Source organism: Calidris pugnax, unplaced genomic scaffold (genome assembly GCF_001431845.1).
Source record: "Calidris pugnax isolate Ruff unplaced genomic scaffold, ASM143184v1 scaffold58, whole genome shotgun sequence".
Taxonomy (NCBI): Eukaryota; Metazoa; Chordata; class Aves; order Charadriiformes; family Scolopacidae; genus Calidris; species Calidris pugnax.
The window spans coordinates 978,794-999,762 of NW_015090868.1; the positions used below are offsets into that span (position 1 = coordinate 978,794).

Here is a 20,969-nt window from a genome sequence, read left to right on the forward strand (position 1 = left end):
GGCGGCGGCGTGCGAGGGGGTGGGTAGGCCGCGGCGTGCGCCGCCTCGCCAGGCCGGAGTGCGGCCCGCACCTGCCCGCTGAGCCGGGGCTGGCCCGGCCGCCGTTTAAAAGGGTTCCCCCCGCCTCAGCCCGCCACCCTCGCGGCTGCCGAGTCCCCTCCTCCCGACCAGCCCTCCGCCGGTGCCGGCCCGGGGCTGTCCGCGGCCCCCTTCCCGCGGGATCCCTGACCCGGCCGCCGGTCGGTGAGGCGCTGCCGGCCCCCCTGAGGCCCCACATGGCGCTCCTGCCCCACAGGAGGCCCTCACCCGGGCTCCCGGCCTTGAAGTACTCAAGCAGCCTTAACCTCCGATGCATAAACTTTCTTTACAACTTCAGGGACTTTCTTTATACGTTCAAATCATACCAAAACCTGTGAACTGGACCCAGCCCCTGTGGTGGATCTGTCAGTACAGAGCGCTGTGAGGGCTCGGGGGGTCTACTCGGCTGATTTCACAACTGAAATGTTATGAAAATGTCTCAATCATAAACTGAAGAGTTGCCTAATAATCTGCATGGCAAGATATCTGTCCCGGTTGGTATCCAGGGGACTTTATTCTTAACTACTGTGTTTCTTTTCTCTTGTGGTAGATGAAAATGAAGCCGAGAGGCCAGAGGAAGAAAAAGCTAGGTGAGTGCCTTGACAGCTGGGAGACCTGTAGTGTGGCTGCACAAAAATTATACTCATTACATTCTTTCCAGCTGTTTGAAAGGCCATAGCACCTGAACACGCTCTGGTGTCTTTGAAAATCCCCTTAAGATAGTATGTTTGGTCTGCCAGAATGACTAGGCTTTTCTGTGAAATGGTTTTACCTTTGAAATTGAGGCACTTAGGTATTAAAGTTACAAGTTTTAACTGTATGGATAGCAATAGCCCCTGACAAAATGCCAACAGGTCTTTTATTTCTGTAATCATTGAACTTTGCAGTCTTAGCGGTGGATCAGGACTTCATTTGTTCTAGATAATTCAGAAATTAAACGATAGTCTGTCTCCCAAAGAGTTTACAATGTAGTTATAAAGAGAGGAATACAAGGAAGAAGTGGAAGATTACCAGCTACTTTGATGTGCAGGTCACATAGCACATCTGCTTAGGGTTTTGGGGTTGGATTTTTTATGAATAAGAGAGTATATGAAAGAAAGTTAGAAAAAGCTTTGGAAGTATTTGGGGGAGCCTGCTTCGTTATAAGGAGCTGTAGGAGGGAAAGATGCTCCTTTGGAAGTCTAGCTAAGTTGATGGAGGTCAGCAGCAAGGACCGACTGGAAGTGGGAATCATTCTCTCATACTGAGTGAAAGAAGTCTTACAGTTGGTAAACTGTGGAAATTGTTGCTTGTCAAGATAAATTAAACAAATAAAGAGGAAGCCAATGCAAGAAAACGTGCATTGTTATTTTCTATAAATGCTTCCAGTCAACAGAGATTTTTTCAGTAAGAGCTTCAACTTAGTTACCCTTGGTGGACGACTTGTCCGTAAGCTTGTTCAGTTGCTTTTCTGAACTGACGTCAGCTTTTGACAGGCACAGTGTGATACAGCAGTAATGACCTCCACCACTTGCCTACATATGATATAGTTTTGAAGCAGCTACTAGATGCAATTATTTGATTCCCATTAGTTCTTATAGTAGAAGAAATGGAGTTGTTTCCTGTCATCTTTCCCATGTCACATCCATGTCTAGACCCCTGTTGCATTTGTCTTGAATCATCTCTTTCTCAGGACAAAGCATTCTAATTATATATTACCTCCTTCTTTGGAAGCTGTTCCATATCAATTGATGCCTTGTGTTCAGTTACATTTTCTTGACCTGGCACCTTTAGGCGGTATTACTGTTGTTTATGAAAATTATTTGCATGGCAGTCAAAATGATCTTTAGAAATCATGGTGTTTCACTCCAGTTTCTGATCAACAGTGTCTAGGTTGGCATTTGTCTACCTCAAAACATAGCTATGGATAGAATAACAAAGGGTAGCGTATGCTGCTTACGAGTTGTGTTTGAAACTCTGGAATTGTGAGGACAGTTTACCTGTTAAAAGTTTTGGTCTCTGGCCTCTTATTTTTGGCATTGTTTGTATATATAAAAATAGTGAGGTTTTATTCAGGTTCTGTAGCTATTTTGTCATTTTACTGGGTGATGAAGGGAAATGGTCAAGCTTGTATCCTCGGGCCATACCTGGGCTGTGTGGGGTTTTGGTGCAACGGTCATGAGTGGGTATTTTGCCAACAGGAGATGGGATCATAGTCATTCTATTCAATAAAAATTGGCAGTTGCTCACTCCATTTCAGAAATACGTTCCAGTGGTAGAGTATTGCTTCTAAATGGTTCCCTGCTTACTGTGCTATTTGTGGTGCAATATCCTAACAGTTAATGGAACTATGGAAATTAAAATATTGCTGTGTAAGGAACAGCAGTAGGTAAGCCCAGTGAGACAGCTCATTTGCATGGATTTGACAGTGCTGGTCCTTTTACAGGGACCAGTAGTTTTAAAAGTTTTACAGTTTTCAATCTACAGTTAAAATATAATTGAATTCACCATTGAATTTTAGCTGTACCATATGGCGGAAGAACATTTCACAATGTAGATGTGAGAATTTTGATTCATTGCAACGTTAACTATGGCTATTTAAATGGGGGTGGTTTTTTTTTCCATCATGTCTTTGAAAAGTGTCAGTCTGCAGGGGGAAAACGGGAAAGCTTTTATTCTCACTTCATGTTATAATGAATTATTTCACTCTCAAGAGGATCCAGGTGTAGTGCCGTATTAATTCCAACTATTTTACAAACATTCAATTAGTATGATTTATGAGAGCTAAATATTATCCTGCTGATATAAATTTATATTTAGCTAGATTTTTTTAAAAATAAATTATTTTTTGTAATAATGCAGAAGATAGCTGGAGCTTTGGCTTTTCTCTGTAATGATGATGCAAGGCTTTTTTCATCATTAGCTGCTATGTGTGTGAAATATGGGCATAAATACCTAGTTTCATCTTTTCTTGTTTATTTTTGTTCAAGTGCTCCACCCCCACCTGGAAGTGAAGAGGAAGCTGCAGAAAATGGCGTTGTGAAAACGGTAGTTTTAAATGTGTTTTTGAAATACTGCTTTAATTTGTTTTGATTTATGGGGTATTCATAATTTGGCTAGGACTTATAATTAAATGAATTGATGCTTAAGTGTATGCCTTTGATTTTCGTTTTCTGAAAGGTGTTTGACGCTCTCTGGAGAAACTCTTTAGAAATTACTAAATTAGGAAATCCAATTTCCAGCTGCAGTCCTGTTTTTAAAATCTAACACAGAAAATAAATGAATAATACTTCTATTTTTTGAGGGGGGAAAGATGGTCAAAGACATCTTTTTCGAAATGATACTCTATTTTTCCTCGCTGCCTTTCAGAGGCAAGATAACAGACTTCTCAGGTAGTATTCGTCAACGTACAGAACAACTTATAACTTCAGTGTTAGTATGATGAAGGAAAGCACCAGGAAATGAAATGTACAGTTGCAATGTTGATGAAAGGACTCAGTTTACTGTGAATGGGAACAGTTTAAATCTGTTCTGTGAAAAAATTGTAGTTTTACTTTATGGGGATTTTTTAGCTAACACCTTGCAAGAATTCTCTTAAGTGATTCAGAAGCCATTATCATAATATTTGTGTGAGTTCTAAGGACTGACCTCTCTTAAAAGTGTATTTTTTTCAGTAAGTCTTAATTATTTATGCAAAATATTACAACTTATTTAAAGATGGGGAAAAAAAACCTTATAAAAACTTTAAAAAAACTTACTTCAGTTGTTTAAACTGAAAAGCTCTTTATTTTAAGTGCACCAAAGGCTTTTTGTACTACTGCTAATACTAAGTGGGCAGTAGATTTAATGCATTAGCCACAAGGAGACAATAGTATACTTTTTTGGATTTGCTGATGTAAAAATATTTCTGAAAATCCTCATTGGTGCAGTTTCCTTGTACGTGCAGATCTTTGTATTTTCCACCTATATAAAGCCTAGCCTTGTTAGGATATCATTAAAACATCTCCATAAAATTGAGGACTTCATAGTAAAAGGGGCACATGAAGGGTCAACAGCAACCTAGAAAAATGGGTGGTGTTCAAGTTGGTTGAATAAGAAAAGGTGAATATTTCTGTGAGGAGGGAGCTAAGAAATCATTGTTTATCAGTGAAGTTGGTTTTGGTTGAAAAGGTACACGCTCCAGACAATATTTTATGTTCTGTTCAATGCGTTTGTAATTGCTCTCTACTCTGTGGGTTGCCTGGTGTGTGAGATTGGTGAACTTCTCCTTTCAGCAGTGGGGCTTTGAAAGAGTCTTCTGTCTTCAGCTTTAATTTACAGAATATCTATACTGATCTAGACTTCCCTGCCCCTTCATTAGACTCTTAATTGTTATGTAAATTATATTAATGTTGTATAGAAAGGATGAACTGCACTCCAGCATCTTACCTTCTGTGCAGCTGCTTATTTTTGTCTAATTTACATACCAAGCAAGTTAATAGATGGTGTAATACGTAAGGGCTAGAGCTCAGCTCTGCTTGGCCAACTGCATCCTGCCTGGGAAGAGTTAACTCAGCTTCTGTACGTTCAGCCTCTTGCTGAAGGATCCAACGAGTACATGAATAAGGGTGAACTGGCTGATAAAGTTCACTTGGATCCCACAAAGTTTTTGAAGAAGTTTCTCACCAAAGGATTGTAAGAAAACTAAGCAGCTATAGGATAAGTCCCACATGGATAATTGATGTGTAAAAGATAAAAAACAGAGGGTAGTAGTAAAGGTTCCATTTTCATTGAAGGAAGGTCACCTCCAGTGGGGATTCTCTGGAATGTTGTATATAACCTGTGCTGTTTAATGTGTTTATAAGTTACTTAGAAAAGGGATAATTTGTGGGATCACAAGTTTTCTGATGCTACAAAGTTACTCAAGATAGTAATAGCAAGTACTGGTTTGAAGAACTGCCTGGTTAAGAAATGGTTATTGAAATTCTGTACAGAAAAAGAAGAGTGATGTTCAGGGGAGGAAGAACAAGTTTACAAATAAAACAGTGGTCTCTGATCTGATCATTACCACTTAGGAGGAATGCACCAAGATATGTAGAAAGTTACATGAAATTGATGGTTAGGCGTTTGCCTGGAGTCTAAAAAGCAGTGAAACCTTGGTATGTAATAGAAAATGAATGGAGAACAAAATGGGAGGTGTTATTATACTGTAAATTCATGGTTCATTCACATTCTGAATTTTGTGTGCTGTTCTGTTCTGCTCACATTGTAAAGGCTTTACTTTGACTGAAAAAAATTGAGAGTAGAAGAGCAGCAAAAATAATCGAGGTAGCTGCCATACAAGGAATGGCTGATCTCAGCCTGGAAGACACGCACATGCTGGGTATGATGGAGGGTAACAAAATCATATATGCAGAAGGATTGACTTCTCACAGTTATGTAAATAAGGATTGACTTCTTACAGTCCCTTCCATATGAGAACTGGGACTGTTAAATGAAAGTTGTAGGAGTCAGGATGAAAACAAATAAAAGAGGTTGAATCTTAATGCAGCAGACAGTGCTATGGGACTCCTTGCCAAAGAGAGTGTCGCTGCTGGGAGTTTATGTGAGTCGAAGGGAAGTCTGGGCAAGTACTTGAGAGAAAAATCCATTGGGGGTTACTAAGTAGACAAACCATAACTGGCTTAGGAAATGCCCTGAGCTGATAATAATCAGCAGCTGAAAGAGTGCTGGGGGGGAACATTATATGTGTTTACCCTGTTTTTTCTCTCCCCTGCTGTGTCTGGGAGGGGAAAACCAAACCAAAACACCAAACAAAACCAAAACAGTGGATTACAAGTTGAACTCTTGGTATGAACTGGCATGACTTTTGTTTACCAGCAAGCTTGAATGCTGTGGGATAGAACAGCAGGCAGTGTGCTCTTATTTCTGTTTTCAGCCTGTTTGTTGAAAAATCTCAAGGCTTTTATATAGTTTACCGATGTTAGGAATTGAACAGATTTCTCTGAAGCGCGGTGTTTGTCTGCAACTGGAAAAAACATTTATTTGATTTACCCTGGATATGTAATTGAGGATGGCAAGAAGCTAGTCTTGCATATCTTTATGATCTTTCCTGGGTAACAAGATAAGAGTAGAACTGGCGCGTACAAGCTAGATAGAAGGAAGAAGGATATTAGATAGTGGAAACTATTCTATGCTTATTCAGGAAATGTCATGTTTCAGAAACAGAGCTTAGTATTTAAGATACTTCCCTATTTTGATCCAGATATTTCGGATACTTGTAGCATTTCAGCAGACAAGCCTCTTAAATTTACTGTTAATGCTACTCAGTCCTGAGGTCTAGCAAAAGGAGAACTTTCTTGGACAGTTGTTTTTCCACTGTAAAGGTAAGTGACTGCTTTTTGTCTAAGCAACAACTTTTTCTTTCGTAGAAGGTGGCAGAGGCTGAGGATGACAGTGATAGTGATAGTGATGATGATGAAGATGATGTTCAAGTCACCATAGGGGATATTAAAACAGGAGCCCCACAGTATAGGTAAGTTAATTGCAAAGACTAATTGGGGGAACTATCAAGATTATATTTAATTATTAATTTGGGCTCTTTAATACTTGCCAATGTCAAATTGTATGCATAGTTAGTCTTGATCTAGGTTTTTTTCCAGCTCTTTAACAATGTTTTTAGTGATATAGTGACTTGAAAACAAAAAAGTGAAATTAATTCAATGAAATGTCTTAAAAGAAGAGCAGTTGTATGAGTTAAATTTTGTTTCCAGATTTTGAGAAATAATTGTATCAAGTTTGTAAAGTAGAGAGTTTATTTTTAGTATGGAATGGCTATGTTACATAGCACTTTTGGGGTTGTTATTGTGACAGTGACATTTTTGTTGCAAATGATAGAGTGATAAGCACAGTGAACCTTAGAAACATTTGTCCTTGGTCCTGTTTGTAGTGGATACAGTTCTAATTAGACCTCTATAGTTGCAATTCATGTTGATGTTCTCAAATAAGATTTTAATGTACATGAGAATGGAGCTGCCAGTCTCTGGACATAATTTCTTAAGATCATGGTTTAGGCTTTTATACCATACAATACATTTTTTTGCTACTGTTATTGCCCCATATTCCTTCTTCTTTTGATAAAGGACTTGTTTTTCACTGGACGCTTTTGAACAGTGTTAATTTTACCCAAAATTATGAAATGTCGTTTTTCATTACATGGAAGTTTTCTGAGGGAAGTGGTTTGCTTGTTTGTCTTGGCAATCCTAATGGTTTTATGCTTATTAAAACCAGAGTTACTAGGGTGTAATTTCTTAATAGACTTATGACAGGTCTGCAGGTAGGTCTGACTCATGTATATTATTGTGTTCTTAACTTTAGAATGCAGGTAATATACTCATTTTTTGAAACATAGTATTTTTAAACTTTCAGTATGTCATATCCTAAACTAACTGCAAATCAATGTAATATAAAAAATAGCAATTCTTCCAGTTCTTTATTTGTCTGCTTTCAATAACTTGCAGTACGCTTGTGGTATAGGCGGTGACCTCACATTTTTTAAGTCTAAAGCAAAACTAGATTTATATTCTCGGTGGATTTGCTGGTGCTCTGGAGTACAGAAAACAATGAGCAAATGATCCTAAATCTAATTAGAATAGAAAGTTTTATGTAGAAATGGATGTTTTCTGAAAAACCTTTTTTCTGGGCAAATAGGACAGAAAGTTCATGGAAGAGTAGTAATGTAAAACAAACTCAACATTGCTGTTCATTTTAGCTTCAGTATGACAAGTTCCTTTTATAGGATTAAAAGATTTTTCAGACAGTAGTTACTGTTTTTTATTAAACAGCAGTTAAGATTTGTTTGACAAAGTCATGCACAAATGCAGCTTCGCTGATCAGAAGGTTAAATGATTTCTGTCAGTTTTGTACTGCTGTAGCACTTGAATGAGAACTAAAACTGCATGGATGTGAGATTGTAAACTGTACATTGCCTTCTAATTATATGCTAATCTTATTATTTTTATGGTTTGATACAACCTGTAGGGATAAGCTACATTGCATGTAAATGGCAGTGAAAGCTAGCTCCTAATGGTCCAAGTGAACAATACTATGATTCTGAAGGTGGTTAGATCAGTTCAGAATCTAGATTTCTGAGTGCATTTTTATAAAGAAAGCTTTCAAGTATTTTAGAAAGTGAAATGTTACATACATTTCTATGTGTCACAAAGACAGGTGGCTGCTACAAGTACATTGAAACAGACAGCCTTTCAGTCATTGTAGAGAAATGCTTGTATTTTCCACTTCTGTACAGATTAAATGGTATAATTATGAAAAGGAAAAAGAATCTGTCTGAACTCTTTCTCTTTTTTTTTTTTTTTAAATTTACTTTGGTTTTATGCTAATCCGCAGAGTGTCATCTGTATCCCGAAATGAACCGCATTTTTCCTTTCTCTCTTCTCCTGGTTCTGTCCATTCTTGTTTCTATCAAGGTCTTTACCCTTTCAACTCAGGAAGAGTGACTGGGACTTGCTTCACAACTGTTTATTAGTTGGAGAAGTTGCTACTGAGCATAGAAAGGTACACTCTCTTCCTCCTAGGCTGATCTCTTTACTTTTACAGTGTTACCAGCTTGGAAAGCTAGAGATTCAGGATGACGATTGAGCCTGGGTCTAGTTTGTTTCTGGATCTAGCTAACTCTTGGTTTGTGTTTTACATGTGTTTTAAGAGTTTTCTCTGTCTAATTCAGTTTTGTTAATTTTTTTAAGTTATGGAGCGGCACCTGTGAACCTCAATATTAAGACAGGAGGACGGGCTTATGGATCTTCTGGTAAGAAAATTTACACAGTAATATTAATAAAAATGAAAAAAATGTTTGATTGTTTTGAATAAGGAAAATAATTTTAAGTTCCAAAATTTTTTGATAAATTTAAATCTGACTTTTTATTTCTATTTTAAGTGTGTTACAACTGTTAAAACTGTACTTGGTAGAGACAGAAGGCTCTAACTTTCTAACTTGTCTTCACAGGTGCAAAAGTTAAAGGCGTGGATCTAGATGCACCAGGGAATATTAATGGTGTACCCCTTCTGGAAGTAGATTTAGATTCTTTTGAAGATAAACCTTGGAGAAAGCCAGGTAATGCTCTGGTTTATATTAACTGATATGTAGGTATTAAGTAAATTATTTTAATCCTAATTCCCGTTTACTGCATCTAGATGTTCTCTACCTCATAGCTAGAGATACTGTACAATATAATTTGGAGAAAGCAGCTAAGTTACTCCTTGCCACTGTGCTGTGTGGGTGTGCCGTGTTTCTTACTGGATATTCCACACATATGTCAGTAAAAAGAGACTGTAGGACTTACTTTTTTTTTAAATACATGTCTATCCTGAACTCTCCTTGGAAGTCTGTACCTCTGTGGAGATTACTATTTTGATTTTATAAATAGAGGTGTGCGTATCTTCACTGAAGAAAAAATGAACTTTGTAATGCCATAAAAATCTATGTTTTTCTATTTAAAGGGGCTGATCTCTCTGATTATTTCAACTATGGGTTCAATGAAGATACCTGGAAAGCTTACTGTGAAAAACAAAAGAGAATACGAATGGGTCTTGAAATTTTACCAGTTACCTCAACCACAAATAAAATTACGGTAATTAGTACAACTTTTGTGGTATTCTACACGCTTTTTCCCCTGTAAAGCTGCTTGTGTGTCATAAGCTTGTTCTGTCCAGTTCAGTGTGTTTGTTAGAGGTTGTAGCTGACTCCCCACCTTGAGCCTTAGAGTGTTCCTGTGTTGAAATTTGTGTGGGTAGTGTGACAGACTAGCTACAGCTGGATTGCATCTGTACCAGTATTCAGATTGTGGCCCATCTCGTAAGAGTTTTATGGTATCTTAATGGGCAATGTGTTATTTAACTTAGGCTGAAGACAAGGCTATGGAAGTAAGACCAAGTGCAGAGATTCTCGATGGCAGATACCATCTTTTTAAGGTGAATTTTAGTAAACTTTTGTTGGTTGCTGTCATTTTTGTTGAGTATTGCTTCCCGTGCCAGCGCAGACCGATAGAAGAACAACTGAAATGGACGTAGCCATTATTTCAGACTCTCATCTTACGTCAGTGACATTCTGCATATGTCACAAAATGGTGATTAAAAAGTCTTGCTTTGTTCGTCACCTTTCTACGAGCATGTGAGTTAATGGCCTGGTGAACTAACCAGTTTCTCAGTGAAATTAATTTTCCTTTATGTGATGGTTTATTTTTAGTTGTAGTGCATTTGTTTGTGCAGATTATAGAATTTGTGCAGATGTGCTGGGGAAGCTTTTGTAGATTATGGCATGTTTATTTTTCCTGTGGCCTTTCAGCTCTTACTGTGTTTTATAAGACTTATCCTTGGCAACTCTGAGATTTGAAAATCAATCTTCCATATTTTTCTGTTGGCCTTTGGGAATTAGATGGCAATGAATCAAGTTATATATAATATTTTTCTGTTCGGAAATGCTGATTTTCAGAAAGCAGAAAAATCTGTGTGACGGGGTTTATCTTAAGGATTGAATGTTGGGGTTTTTTTCAACTTCTCATTTTCTCATTTATTTTTTTGTTAGATGCTAAAGTTGAAATTAGAATACAAAGGTTATTTATTTTGCTTATTTGCAATGTACAGGTATTTTTATTTGCCCTCATATGCTACTGGAGGGTATCCAGTCATTTTAACTTTTTCTTAGCAAGAACAGATCAGAAGCTCCCTGGGGCTTTTTGCCTTTCTCAGTTATCATTATAATAGTGTTATGGAATGGTGGAAACGGTGGGCAATGGGAGTTACTGTTTGCAACTGACTATGCTTAAAATTTCTCTGAACTGATGTCCTGAAGGGAGAAGGATAAGAATTCCAAAGCAAGGTGTCTCCTATTTCTGGCTCGGTATTGACTCTCTGGCAGTCCAGTGATCAACCAGTACAGATAATAATTGTGTTGTAAGAGTCTGAAGTAACAGTTTGTCATGTATTTTGTATAGAGTTTACATATAATTATTAAATAATTTCATTAACTTTTTTCCACTCTTCTGAAATACTAAGTCTCGTGTAACTTACATGATATGTTTGGATTAATGTTCTGTAACTGGCAAGACTTTGTCTCTTACATTCTCCAGTTATTAATTAATAGAAGTCTTGCAGAGTTTTTGGAGTTTTAAATGCTTAAAACAAACCCATTCATGTTGGGTCTTTTTTTTTTTTTTTTCATATTGCTGGATATTAAAGTTTAATTCCATTTGTAATGAATCTTACCTATTTATGTGCATTTTTTGGAGGGTGGTAAAGAGGTGCTTGTGTTTAGAAGTGAGATTCTGCAAAACCTTAGTACTTCACCTGCCTACAAGGTGTGAGTTCTCAGGCTGTGTGATGTTACACCACGAGTGATGTAGCTCTGCAGAGTGATGTAGCCGCGTGGTTGGTGCTGTGGGAGTGTCTTTAAAAACTGGATCAGAACCAGTTTGTCTTTAATGCTAACCCACGTAGGCTTTTCTTTCATGTCTAATGCGCTGCTGAAGTCAAATGATACTTAAAGCATTTGCACCAAAGGTCTGGCATAGCTTTAATAACGTGTCTCTGGAATTTTGCAGTGCTTTAGAAACAATGTTTTTGCAGTATTTAGCCTGAACTAATGAAAAATCTTTCAAAGTTTGCGTAAGACAGTGTGAGGTCACTCCCTGGTATGATTTGGAAATTTAGAGGTTACTAGATCTCATAGTCAGTAAGGCAGACAGAGAATCCAATTGCTTGTCTTGTGGTTTGTTGTTGGGTAGCAGACTTGTTAGATATCTCTGTTGTTAAGATTATGAAAATTTTTATTATCTTAATAAGTTTGCGTCTTTTAAAAATTAAGATGTTATTTTGTTCATACAGGAAATTCTACAAGAAAATCAGTTTGGTGCGTTCATGTCCAAATCAAATGCTTGCAAAATAAATATTGAAACCATCTAATCTTCTGTAATAATTTGTTCTATGGCATAATGCTTCTTTTATATATATATTAAACACAGTACTTAAGTAATATAGCCTTATAAAATACGGAATCTTAGTAGGTGTATAAAGATGATAGTTTTTAAAAAATCTGATTAAACTTACTATATTTCTGTGTTGGCTGTGTGCTACTTTGAGTGTTGGGGCTACTACACTTCTGAGGTTAAACTAATGATGAAACATTATTTTGAAGGTACAGCAGGGCAGAACTGGAAATTTGGAGAAAGAGTTGGCAGTGCAGTCGACCAAAGCTGATTTCACATCTCCTCCTGCCTTATTCAAATCAGGAATTCCAACAAACAGGTCAGTTAGAGAGTTGTAACTCAAGACCAAATAACTTTTTATTCTGCTACATCTGTGTATTTGAAGTTCATGATTTTTGTAGGAAAAAAAGGAAAATATGTTTCCATAACAGGTAGAAATGAGGGGAAGAGCGATCCTTATCACTTCTGGCCTTCAGTCGCCATTACACATGAATACTGTATAAAGCCTTCTAGGCTATTCAGGAAAAAGAAAGTAGGAAGAAAAGGGGAGAAAAAACACCAGGATCAAATGGCAAGGCAGCCACAAAAATCCAGGTGTTGATGACACCATGTTTTTAGTGTAGAATTAGTTTGGCCAACAAAATGTTTCTAGCTAGTTTCTTTATAGGTGTTAGCTAACATACTTTCTCAAACAAGAAGGAATCAGACAACTATGACTTCCACTGCAAGAATTCCCAGAACCCAGTCTCTTTCTGGCAAGACAGCTTTAGCTTCTCCATATTTGAGTATTTTACTATACTTTCTTTGAAATGAGAAAAGTTATTTCCTTACTAGGGTTTCTTCCCCTCCTCCCAGCCCCAGGCTTTAACAAGTTCTGTGCTTTATATGTAAGCTGCTTGATATCTGGCACTTGACTGTAGGCTGAATCCATGCTTCTGCTTTACTTAGTTATCAAGTGATCCTTTTTTGGAGTTTTGGTTCTGTGCAAATTAAAAGCCATTGTATTATAAATGATGGTACGAGAGGTAGAGCAGGTTCAACGCTTTCATCAGCAGCAGTTAAAGATTAGCATCTATGACTTGTCTTGAGCACTGCATCCATAAGTAGCTTGACTGATTCAGAGGCACTCCTGGTCAATTATTCCTTTCTTTAAGACTCAGTTCAAGACCCAAATATATTTCTCTTGGGTGGAAAAAAAAGTCTTGCTTGATACTCATACCTATATTTTTCTTTCGCTTCTAGAATATTCCTCCTTGTTAGCCTAAATTCTTCTCTGAGCTGACAGGATATACTGCTCTGGTTTTAGTCGATTTTAGGGTTTGTTTTTTTTTTTCTATCTTTCTTATCTAAGAAGTAGTAGAAGGCTTCCCAACTTTTTACCAACTCTGTAATTATTTTTTTTTAACTTTTCTGAATTGCATCTGATGCGTGATCTTCCTGTAACAGAGTTCTCAAAATTGAATGTACTGTTCACAGGATAAGGATTCTAAATTTGTATCTAGTACAGGTTTTGTTACAGGGTTTCAATTCTTTATGTGTCTCATTGGTGGGCAGAGAATGTCTAAAATACTTTAGAAAGTAGTTAATGACCAGGATATTAAAATGTAGTGGAGCTTAAAGTTGTAGAAAAAAGACACTGCTTAAATTCTGTGATTCTGTGAGATTTGCATTTATGGTGAGAAAGCTTAACAGAATAAGGTGATACATGTACGTGGCATAGGCTTCATAAGTAAAGTCTTTGTTGTAGGCTCCAGCTAGGACACATGTCTTTATACCATATTTTTATGTGATACTTCTTTTTTCTGCCTAAGTTAGCAATCCCAAGTTTAAGTGACCATCTTTCTGATTTTTTTAAGGTTTAAAGTTAATATATTTGTTGTTAACCAGAGCCTTCCTGACAAACTTAAGATGTGTCTGTTTTTTTTAGGAATTAATTTTACTTTAGCAAACGTTGGGAAACCCATATATCTTTAAGAATGAGAAGCCAGTAAGTGAAGTTGGTCTGTTGTCTAGATAAAAGAGGAAACGTACGTTTCCAGTTGTAGCACTTGTGCATTCCAGTGGTTAGAATAAGTTAGTTTATATACAGTTAACATGAATATTGTAATTGTAAGTTGTTACAATAGCAAAGCTGACTTCTTTACATATTTAATATCTGCTCCTTTGGATACATTTGCTTAAAATAAATTATCGGATGCATCTCATTGGTGGACAGAGAATCTCTAAAATACTTTAGAAAGTAGTTAATGACCAGGATATTAAAATGTAGTGGAGCTTAAAGTTGTAGAAAAAAGACACTGCTTAAATTCTGTGATTCTGTGAGATTTACGTTTATTGTGAGAAAGCTTAACAGAATAAGGTGATACATGTACGTGGCATAGGCTTCATAAGTAAAGTCTTTGTTGTAGGCTCCAGCTAGGACACATGTCTTTATACCATATTTTTATGTGATACTTCTTTTTTCTGCCTAAGTTAGCAATCCCAAGTTTAAGTGACCATCTTTCTGATTTTTTTAAGGTTTAAAGTTAATATATTTGTTGTTAACCAGAGCCTTCCTGACAAACTTAAGATGTGTCTGTTTTTTTTAGGAATTAATTTTACTTTAGCAAACGTTGGGAAACCCATATATCTTTAAGAATGAGAAGCCAGTAAGTGAAGTTGGTCTGTTGTCTAGATAAAAGAGGAAATGTACGTTTCCAGTTGTAGCACTTGTGCATTCCAGTGGTTAGAATAAGTTAGTTTATATACAGTTAACATGAATATTGTAATAGTAAGTTGTTACAATAGCAAAGCTGACTTCTTTACATATTTAATATCTGCTCCTTTGGATACATTTGCTTAAAATAAATTATTGTGTGAAGGAAAAGATATTTTTACCAAGTGGTCAGGAGAGATTTTGAAAGAAAACTGCATGTTCAAAAGTCTGAGAGTAGCTCAATGAATGAATAAGTCATAACTGTATGGATTATAAATACTTCTATATGAATGACTTCTCCAGAACACAGCTACTATTTTCCATATATAAAAGCCTGCATTATTAATTTCTTTATAACCAGGCAGTGTTCTGGTTGGGTTTGGACTCTTTTTTTTCTTTAATTAAAAAGTTAGTTTTAGGTAGGCAGAAATTTTTTGGCAATCCAGCTCTTTGATAATTGAAAATAATTGCCTTTATGCCATGGGGCATTTGTAATAGCTTTATTGTGAAATTGCTGGAAGCATTTCTCATGTAGCAGTAAAACTTTTCTCAGCTTCTGGCAGCATTTGATGTGTTTGTCAAAAGGGAGGGAAAACTGATGCAGCTGTGTAGAGCAGCGTCGGTGTGGGGCTTGTTAAGAGGCTGGGCATGAGGACAAGAGGAATTCAAAGAGCAGAATAGGTAGAGACACAAGGAAAGAAGGACCTTGGCAATTTATCTCACCACAAGCAGCACCTCAAGCCAGTTGAGGCATCAGAAAGTGTCAGGAACAATACAGGAGGGACAAATCACCCAAATTTAAGGTAAGGGGGGGAGGAAATCAGGACATGATCACGTGATCCTTATTTAACATTTTAATTCCCTATTGACTAGTCAGAGCTTCCAACACTGCTTTGTGGCTGATTGTACACATAAATGTTACAGCACACGTTTCTCTTTAATGGGAAATCTGAGGACAGATGGTGGTTTTTGCTTTTTCCTTTTTTATTTTGTTTGTAAACAAACATTAAAATACTTCTGTGCCAACTGGTTTTACCTTTTTAGTTTGAGTACAGAGAATGTTTGCATATAGTTGCAGCTGAAATTCTCCAAAAGAAAAAAAATATCTCTGAGGTCAGCAGGACTGTTACTTATTACCAATATGGAGGTTGTAGTTTACAGAATGCAAACAGAATTATTGCTTACCAGCAAATAAATTACTACTTCACTAGAATTGCATCCTAAATGTTTAATTCAAAGCAAAATTCAGTGCTTCTTCATACAATGTGTCTGTGTGAGAAATTTTGCTTGAGTTTGTAAACAGTGACTGCTTTAATCATGGCTGAGCTATTAGTTCTTTAGGAATGACACCTGAAACCTCTTGTCTTGATTCTGTGATATTTAGGGCTGTTGAATAGCATACAGTGTTGTGTAATCCTGAAGAAAGAGTTAGAACATCATGGAAATGGTTTAGGAAGTGCACATCATACACAAACAATATGGTATACAATCGAATATTTGTTCTCTAGAGGTAGTTAATTAAAGATTCATTGTGCACAATGTCACAAGTTTAAAAACCTGAAGGAATCTATTTTGAGTGTAGGGCTTTCTAGAAGAGTATTTAGTCACAAGGTAAAAACCTAAAGGAATCTCTTTTGAGTGTAGGGCTTTCTAGAAGAGTATTTGACATATTTCAAACCTGTCCTAATCAGCCAGGTCACAGAGAAATCTTACTGGTTTTTAGACCAGTGTTTTTCCTTATGTCACTTCTCAAGGACTGTGAGGTAGCATTGCTTTAGTCATAGAGAAATAAGCAGAAGTTTCATTTACAAGCTGGATGCAAAAACTGGTATTTTGTCACTTCAGTAATATCTAGAATAGCTCTCCATCTCAAAACTTTGTTTTGTTGGAAGCTCTTACCTTTTCAACCTTCGCTTACTGTTTTTTGGGTTATTACAAAAGAGCACATTACATTTAAATGAATTTTGCTTTCAGAGAAATTAGCCTGTCGGTGTGATGGGCTATTTATCAGCTTCCTCTGTGCTTGGGCCTTTCTGTAAACAGAATTTTTATAGAAAATGGATTTGTGATAAGTCATTACTATGGAAAAAATACAGGTTTCTCTTGTTTCATGAACTAGCCTTGTGAGACTAAATGATGAAAACTCAGATATTATTCTGAAAAAAAAGTCTATTTCGTATATCAATGATTTCTGTATTAAATTTGTTTTTGAAAAATAAGGTCTATTTCATATATCAATGATTTCTGTATTAAATTTGTTTGCTTCTTAATTATATCAGTCAATGGCAAGTGAGCTCAGCAAAGTTGAAGCTATACTCAAGAGGAGGAAAATAAAGCATAAAACACATAACCAAGACAAGAAGGAACACAGGAACATATTAAGTGCAATTTTTAAAGCATACTATAATTCTTAGAGTAGACTATAAGTCTAGTGAATAAATGTGGCATCCAGTAGTTAAACTATTTCTGAATTCAGAAAAGTGCATGTGAGGTGATTCCAAAAAGCAATTAATTATGACTATTTCTGAATTCAAAAAAAGTGCGTGTGAGGTGATTCCAAAAAGCAATTAATTATTTGTATTACTTGTGGTGAGGATAAGTGATTTCTGAAGCTATGACTTCAGAAAAAAGTTGGGTTTGTCTTTTTTTTTTTCTCTTGTTTTTTCCCCCTTCCTCTCTGCTCTGTAGAACCTAAATAAACTCTACTTGCCAAATGAGATTGAGATATCATTCTGAATTAAATCTCCGTGGATGGTGGTATTCCTAGTGCAAATAGCTCGTAAATAACTGCTCTGTAATTAGAGTGATATCACTCACTGAGTTGATGGAATGTTCCTTTCAAGCTACACTCTGCATGAACTCTGCTGTGGGTTCATGTGCGTCCCACACGCATGGATTGCCTTTTTATGTTTGGGTGTATCCATTGGGAATGCATCTGTATCCCAGGTGCCCTGAGCGTGTAAGGGACAAACCAAACCCTTTCTTTTCTTTGCAAAAAGCACTGAGACAGGAACCCAGTAATGCTGGCTTAACATCTCATAGCTAAGCTAGGTAGCAACTGGGGAGGCTTTGAAATTTCCCCACGTGCCAACTCGCAATGACTTAATCAAGATCCGAGGCTTCAGATTTGCCCCTTTTACAAAACTGCTGAACTGTTAAATTCCAGACGCTTCAGATGCCTCTCTTGCCTTTGTGAAGATTATGTTTTTGACAGTGGTGTCATCTGCTGCTCCGTTTGCAACTGAACATATGCTTTCTCTTGTTCAATTTCAAGCTCCTTTAGTGGAGTACTTAATGAAATCATTATTGCAGTCTTGGAAACAGAGAATTTGTCAAGTTCAAGATACGATGGCAAATGGCTGAACTCGTGCATCATTACAAAAATTAAATCTCTTGGCAGCTATTGGGAAGAACTATGAGCATACTGCTATAAAACTTTGTTAAAAAATAATTACAAAGCACCAGCTGGGTAAGAATGAGTGAGCATAGGTGTACTCTTCAGACTCCAGAAAAAATGAATTGAAAACCCTGTTCATATCAGTAAAGTTGATGCCCAGGAACCAACTGGTAGTCTAGATTTGCTTCCTTTGATCATGCAGTGTTGTATTTGGGCTGCTTCCCAAGCCAAAATGGTATTATTGTAGTATTGTTGATGCACATATTATTTTCATGCCCAGTACTCTTGCACTGGTGTCCATGGCCTCTGTTTTCAATGCCGATTCCAAGAGTTGCTGGTGGTGTGCAAGCAGCGAAAGAGAGGAAGAGTCTTAGTATGAAATATATAACTCCCAAGTGGAAACCCTTTAAAACAGTGGAGTGAGCCAAGTAGGAAGTCACCTGAGGAGGGGCTTCTTGCTGTAGGAGAGTCATCTATGAAACACAAGGACTAAAGCTAGGTAAAATGAGTTTTCTAGGGTACGGTTTTAGATAATTAAGAGAAGATAGATATTTTAGATAATGAAGAGAAGCAATGAGGAAAAGCAGTGTCATACAACTCTGAAACCAAATGAGCTGTCAGAGTGAAAACTGATACAAATTATTGTTGTTTTACAAAAATTCAATCATCTTTTTCTTTTCCTTAGCAATTGTTTTATAATGCCTATGTTTTCAATTTAGTTACTGAAAACAAAGTAATTATCCAAAGTGTGACAGTGATGGAATACCATGCAAGACTAGTGAGGAGGATTAGAAAGCAGGTGTTGATTATTTCAGGATTTAGACTGAAACAATCTGACTTTTAGGTTGGGATTTTAGAAGACAAGAGAATTCCTCAAACTTGTGTTATCCTGATCCAAAGTGTGACAGTGCTGGAATACCATGCAAGACCAGTGGGGAGGAGGATTAGAAAGCAGGTGTTGATTATTCATCTTTTTCTTTTCCTTAGCAATTGTTTTATAATGCCTATCTCTGAAACCAAATGAGCTGTCAGAGTGAAAACTGATACAAATTATTGTTGTTTTACAAAAATTCAATTATCTTTTTTTTTTTTCCTTAGCAATTGTTTTATAATGCCTATGTTTTCAATTTAGTTACTGAAAACAAAGTAATTATCCAAAGTGTGACAGTGATGGAATACCATGCAAGACTAGTGAGGAGGATTAGAAAGCAGGTGTTGATTATTTCAGGATTTAGACTGAAACAATCTGATTTTAGAAGGCAAGAGAATTCCTTAAACTTGTGTTATCCTTGGAGAAGCTGCTGTATAGTATATACCATTTTAGTTTGCTTTTAGGTTGGGATTTTAGAAGACAAGAGAATTCCTCAAACTTGTGTTATCCTTGGAGAGGCTGCTGTATAGTATATACCATTTTAGTTTGATGTTTTCAATTTAGTTACTGAAAACAAAGTAATTATCCAAAGTGTGACAGTGATGGAATACCATGCAAGACTAGTGAGGAGGATTAGAAAGCAGGTGTTGATTATTTCAGGATTTAGACTGAAACAATCTGACTTTTAGGTTGGGATTTTAGAAGACAAGAGAATTCCTCAAACTTGTGTTATCCTTGGAGAGGCTGCTGTATAGTATATACCATTTTAGTTTGCAGATGTGTTCTCAGACTCTTGTACCATTGGACTTTCCCAAAGTGTGACAGTGATGGAATACCATGCAAGACTAGTGAGGAGGATTAGAAAGCAGGTGTTGATTATTTCAGGATTTAGACTGAAACAATCTGACTTTTAGGTTGGGATTTTAGAAGACAAGAGAATTCCTCAAACTTGTGTTATCCTTGGAGAGGCTGCTGTATAGTATATACCATTTTAGTTTGCAGATGTGTTCTCAGACTCTTGTACCATTGGACTTTCATTTTTTTTCTCCTCCAAACTGTTTTGCTTCATGAACTTCCTTTAAAATCCAGGAACCATTTTTTTTTTTCCTCCAAACTGTTGTGCTTCATGAACTTCCTTTAAAATCCAGGAGGAAGCTCTAAACCCAGCTATTGCAAAGTTCAGATGACGGGCATTTGGGTCATCCTCAGTATGCAGCCTGCAAAGGAACTTTAGATTATCCCTGGGAGATCTAATTGGTCCTTTATGTTCTAGTATCTGTTGTGTCCTTTTCAGCTGCTTTGGAATCTAGGTTTTTGAACAATTGGGGTCAGAGCTATCAGTCCATCAGAACTTGGAGTTAGTAATCCCACTTTCCAGCTGTTCTCCCTGCTATTTGTATTAATGTCCACTACAGAGAAAAAAATACAAGAATTTCTCTTCTACAACTAGATGGTGTTTTTTTTCTTTCTATGCATTTATTTTCTAAAATTTCCTGAAAGTTTTTTTTCCCCAGTCTTTTTTTACTTTGTTATGTATCATGCTATTGGTAAATATTGTCAGTTTTCTCTACTATGGTTTCCCTTATAGGTGTGACACAGATGTACCTTTGTTTCTCTCATCCATTAGCAATGTAATTTTGTACCTCATTTTCTAATGGAGTTGACCTAAGTGAATCCTGCTTTTTAACCTCTTTTAGAAATTAACCGTGGGCTGCAAAGCAGGTAGGTTTTGTTCTGTCTGCATAAGAATATTAGAGTTATAAATTCTCTATGAAGCTAGGTTTCTGGGTTTCATTTATTTTGGGGCTGCAAACAGAAAGTTCACTATAGTTTAGATTCTTCTTCTCTTCAAAATAGTGGTTCCCCATTGTCTCAGGTACCAGGTTTTAGTTATAGTAGATGACCTTCAGATCCTTGTCATATTATTTTCTGATCTGGCACCTGGAGTCCTCCTTTACTGTGGAGGACTTT

The 20,969-nt window shown here is 36.8% G+C and overlaps 1 protein-coding gene across 1 annotated transcript in view; it reads left to right on the forward strand.

The window, feature by feature from the left end:
• FIP1L1 (factor interacting with PAPOLA and CPSF1) overlaps nucleotides 1–20,969 on the forward strand; it is a 43,916-nt gene that overhangs the window by 4,456 nt on the left and 18,491 nt on the right. Inside the window, exons 3-10 of the mRNA XM_014945499.1 lie at nucleotides 629–668; nucleotides 3,048–3,105; nucleotides 6,468–6,571; nucleotides 8,799–8,860; nucleotides 9,059–9,166; nucleotides 9,553–9,683; nucleotides 9,955–10,023; nucleotides 12,245–12,354. Of these exons, the coding sequence (XP_014800985.1) occupies nucleotides 629–668; nucleotides 3,048–3,105; nucleotides 6,468–6,571; nucleotides 8,799–8,860; nucleotides 9,059–9,166; nucleotides 9,553–9,683; nucleotides 9,955–10,023; nucleotides 12,245–12,354 (682 nt within the window). The remainder of the gene's footprint in view (nucleotides 1–628; nucleotides 669–3,047; nucleotides 3,106–6,467; nucleotides 6,572–8,798; nucleotides 8,861–9,058; nucleotides 9,167–9,552; nucleotides 9,684–9,954; nucleotides 10,024–12,244; nucleotides 12,355–20,969) is intronic.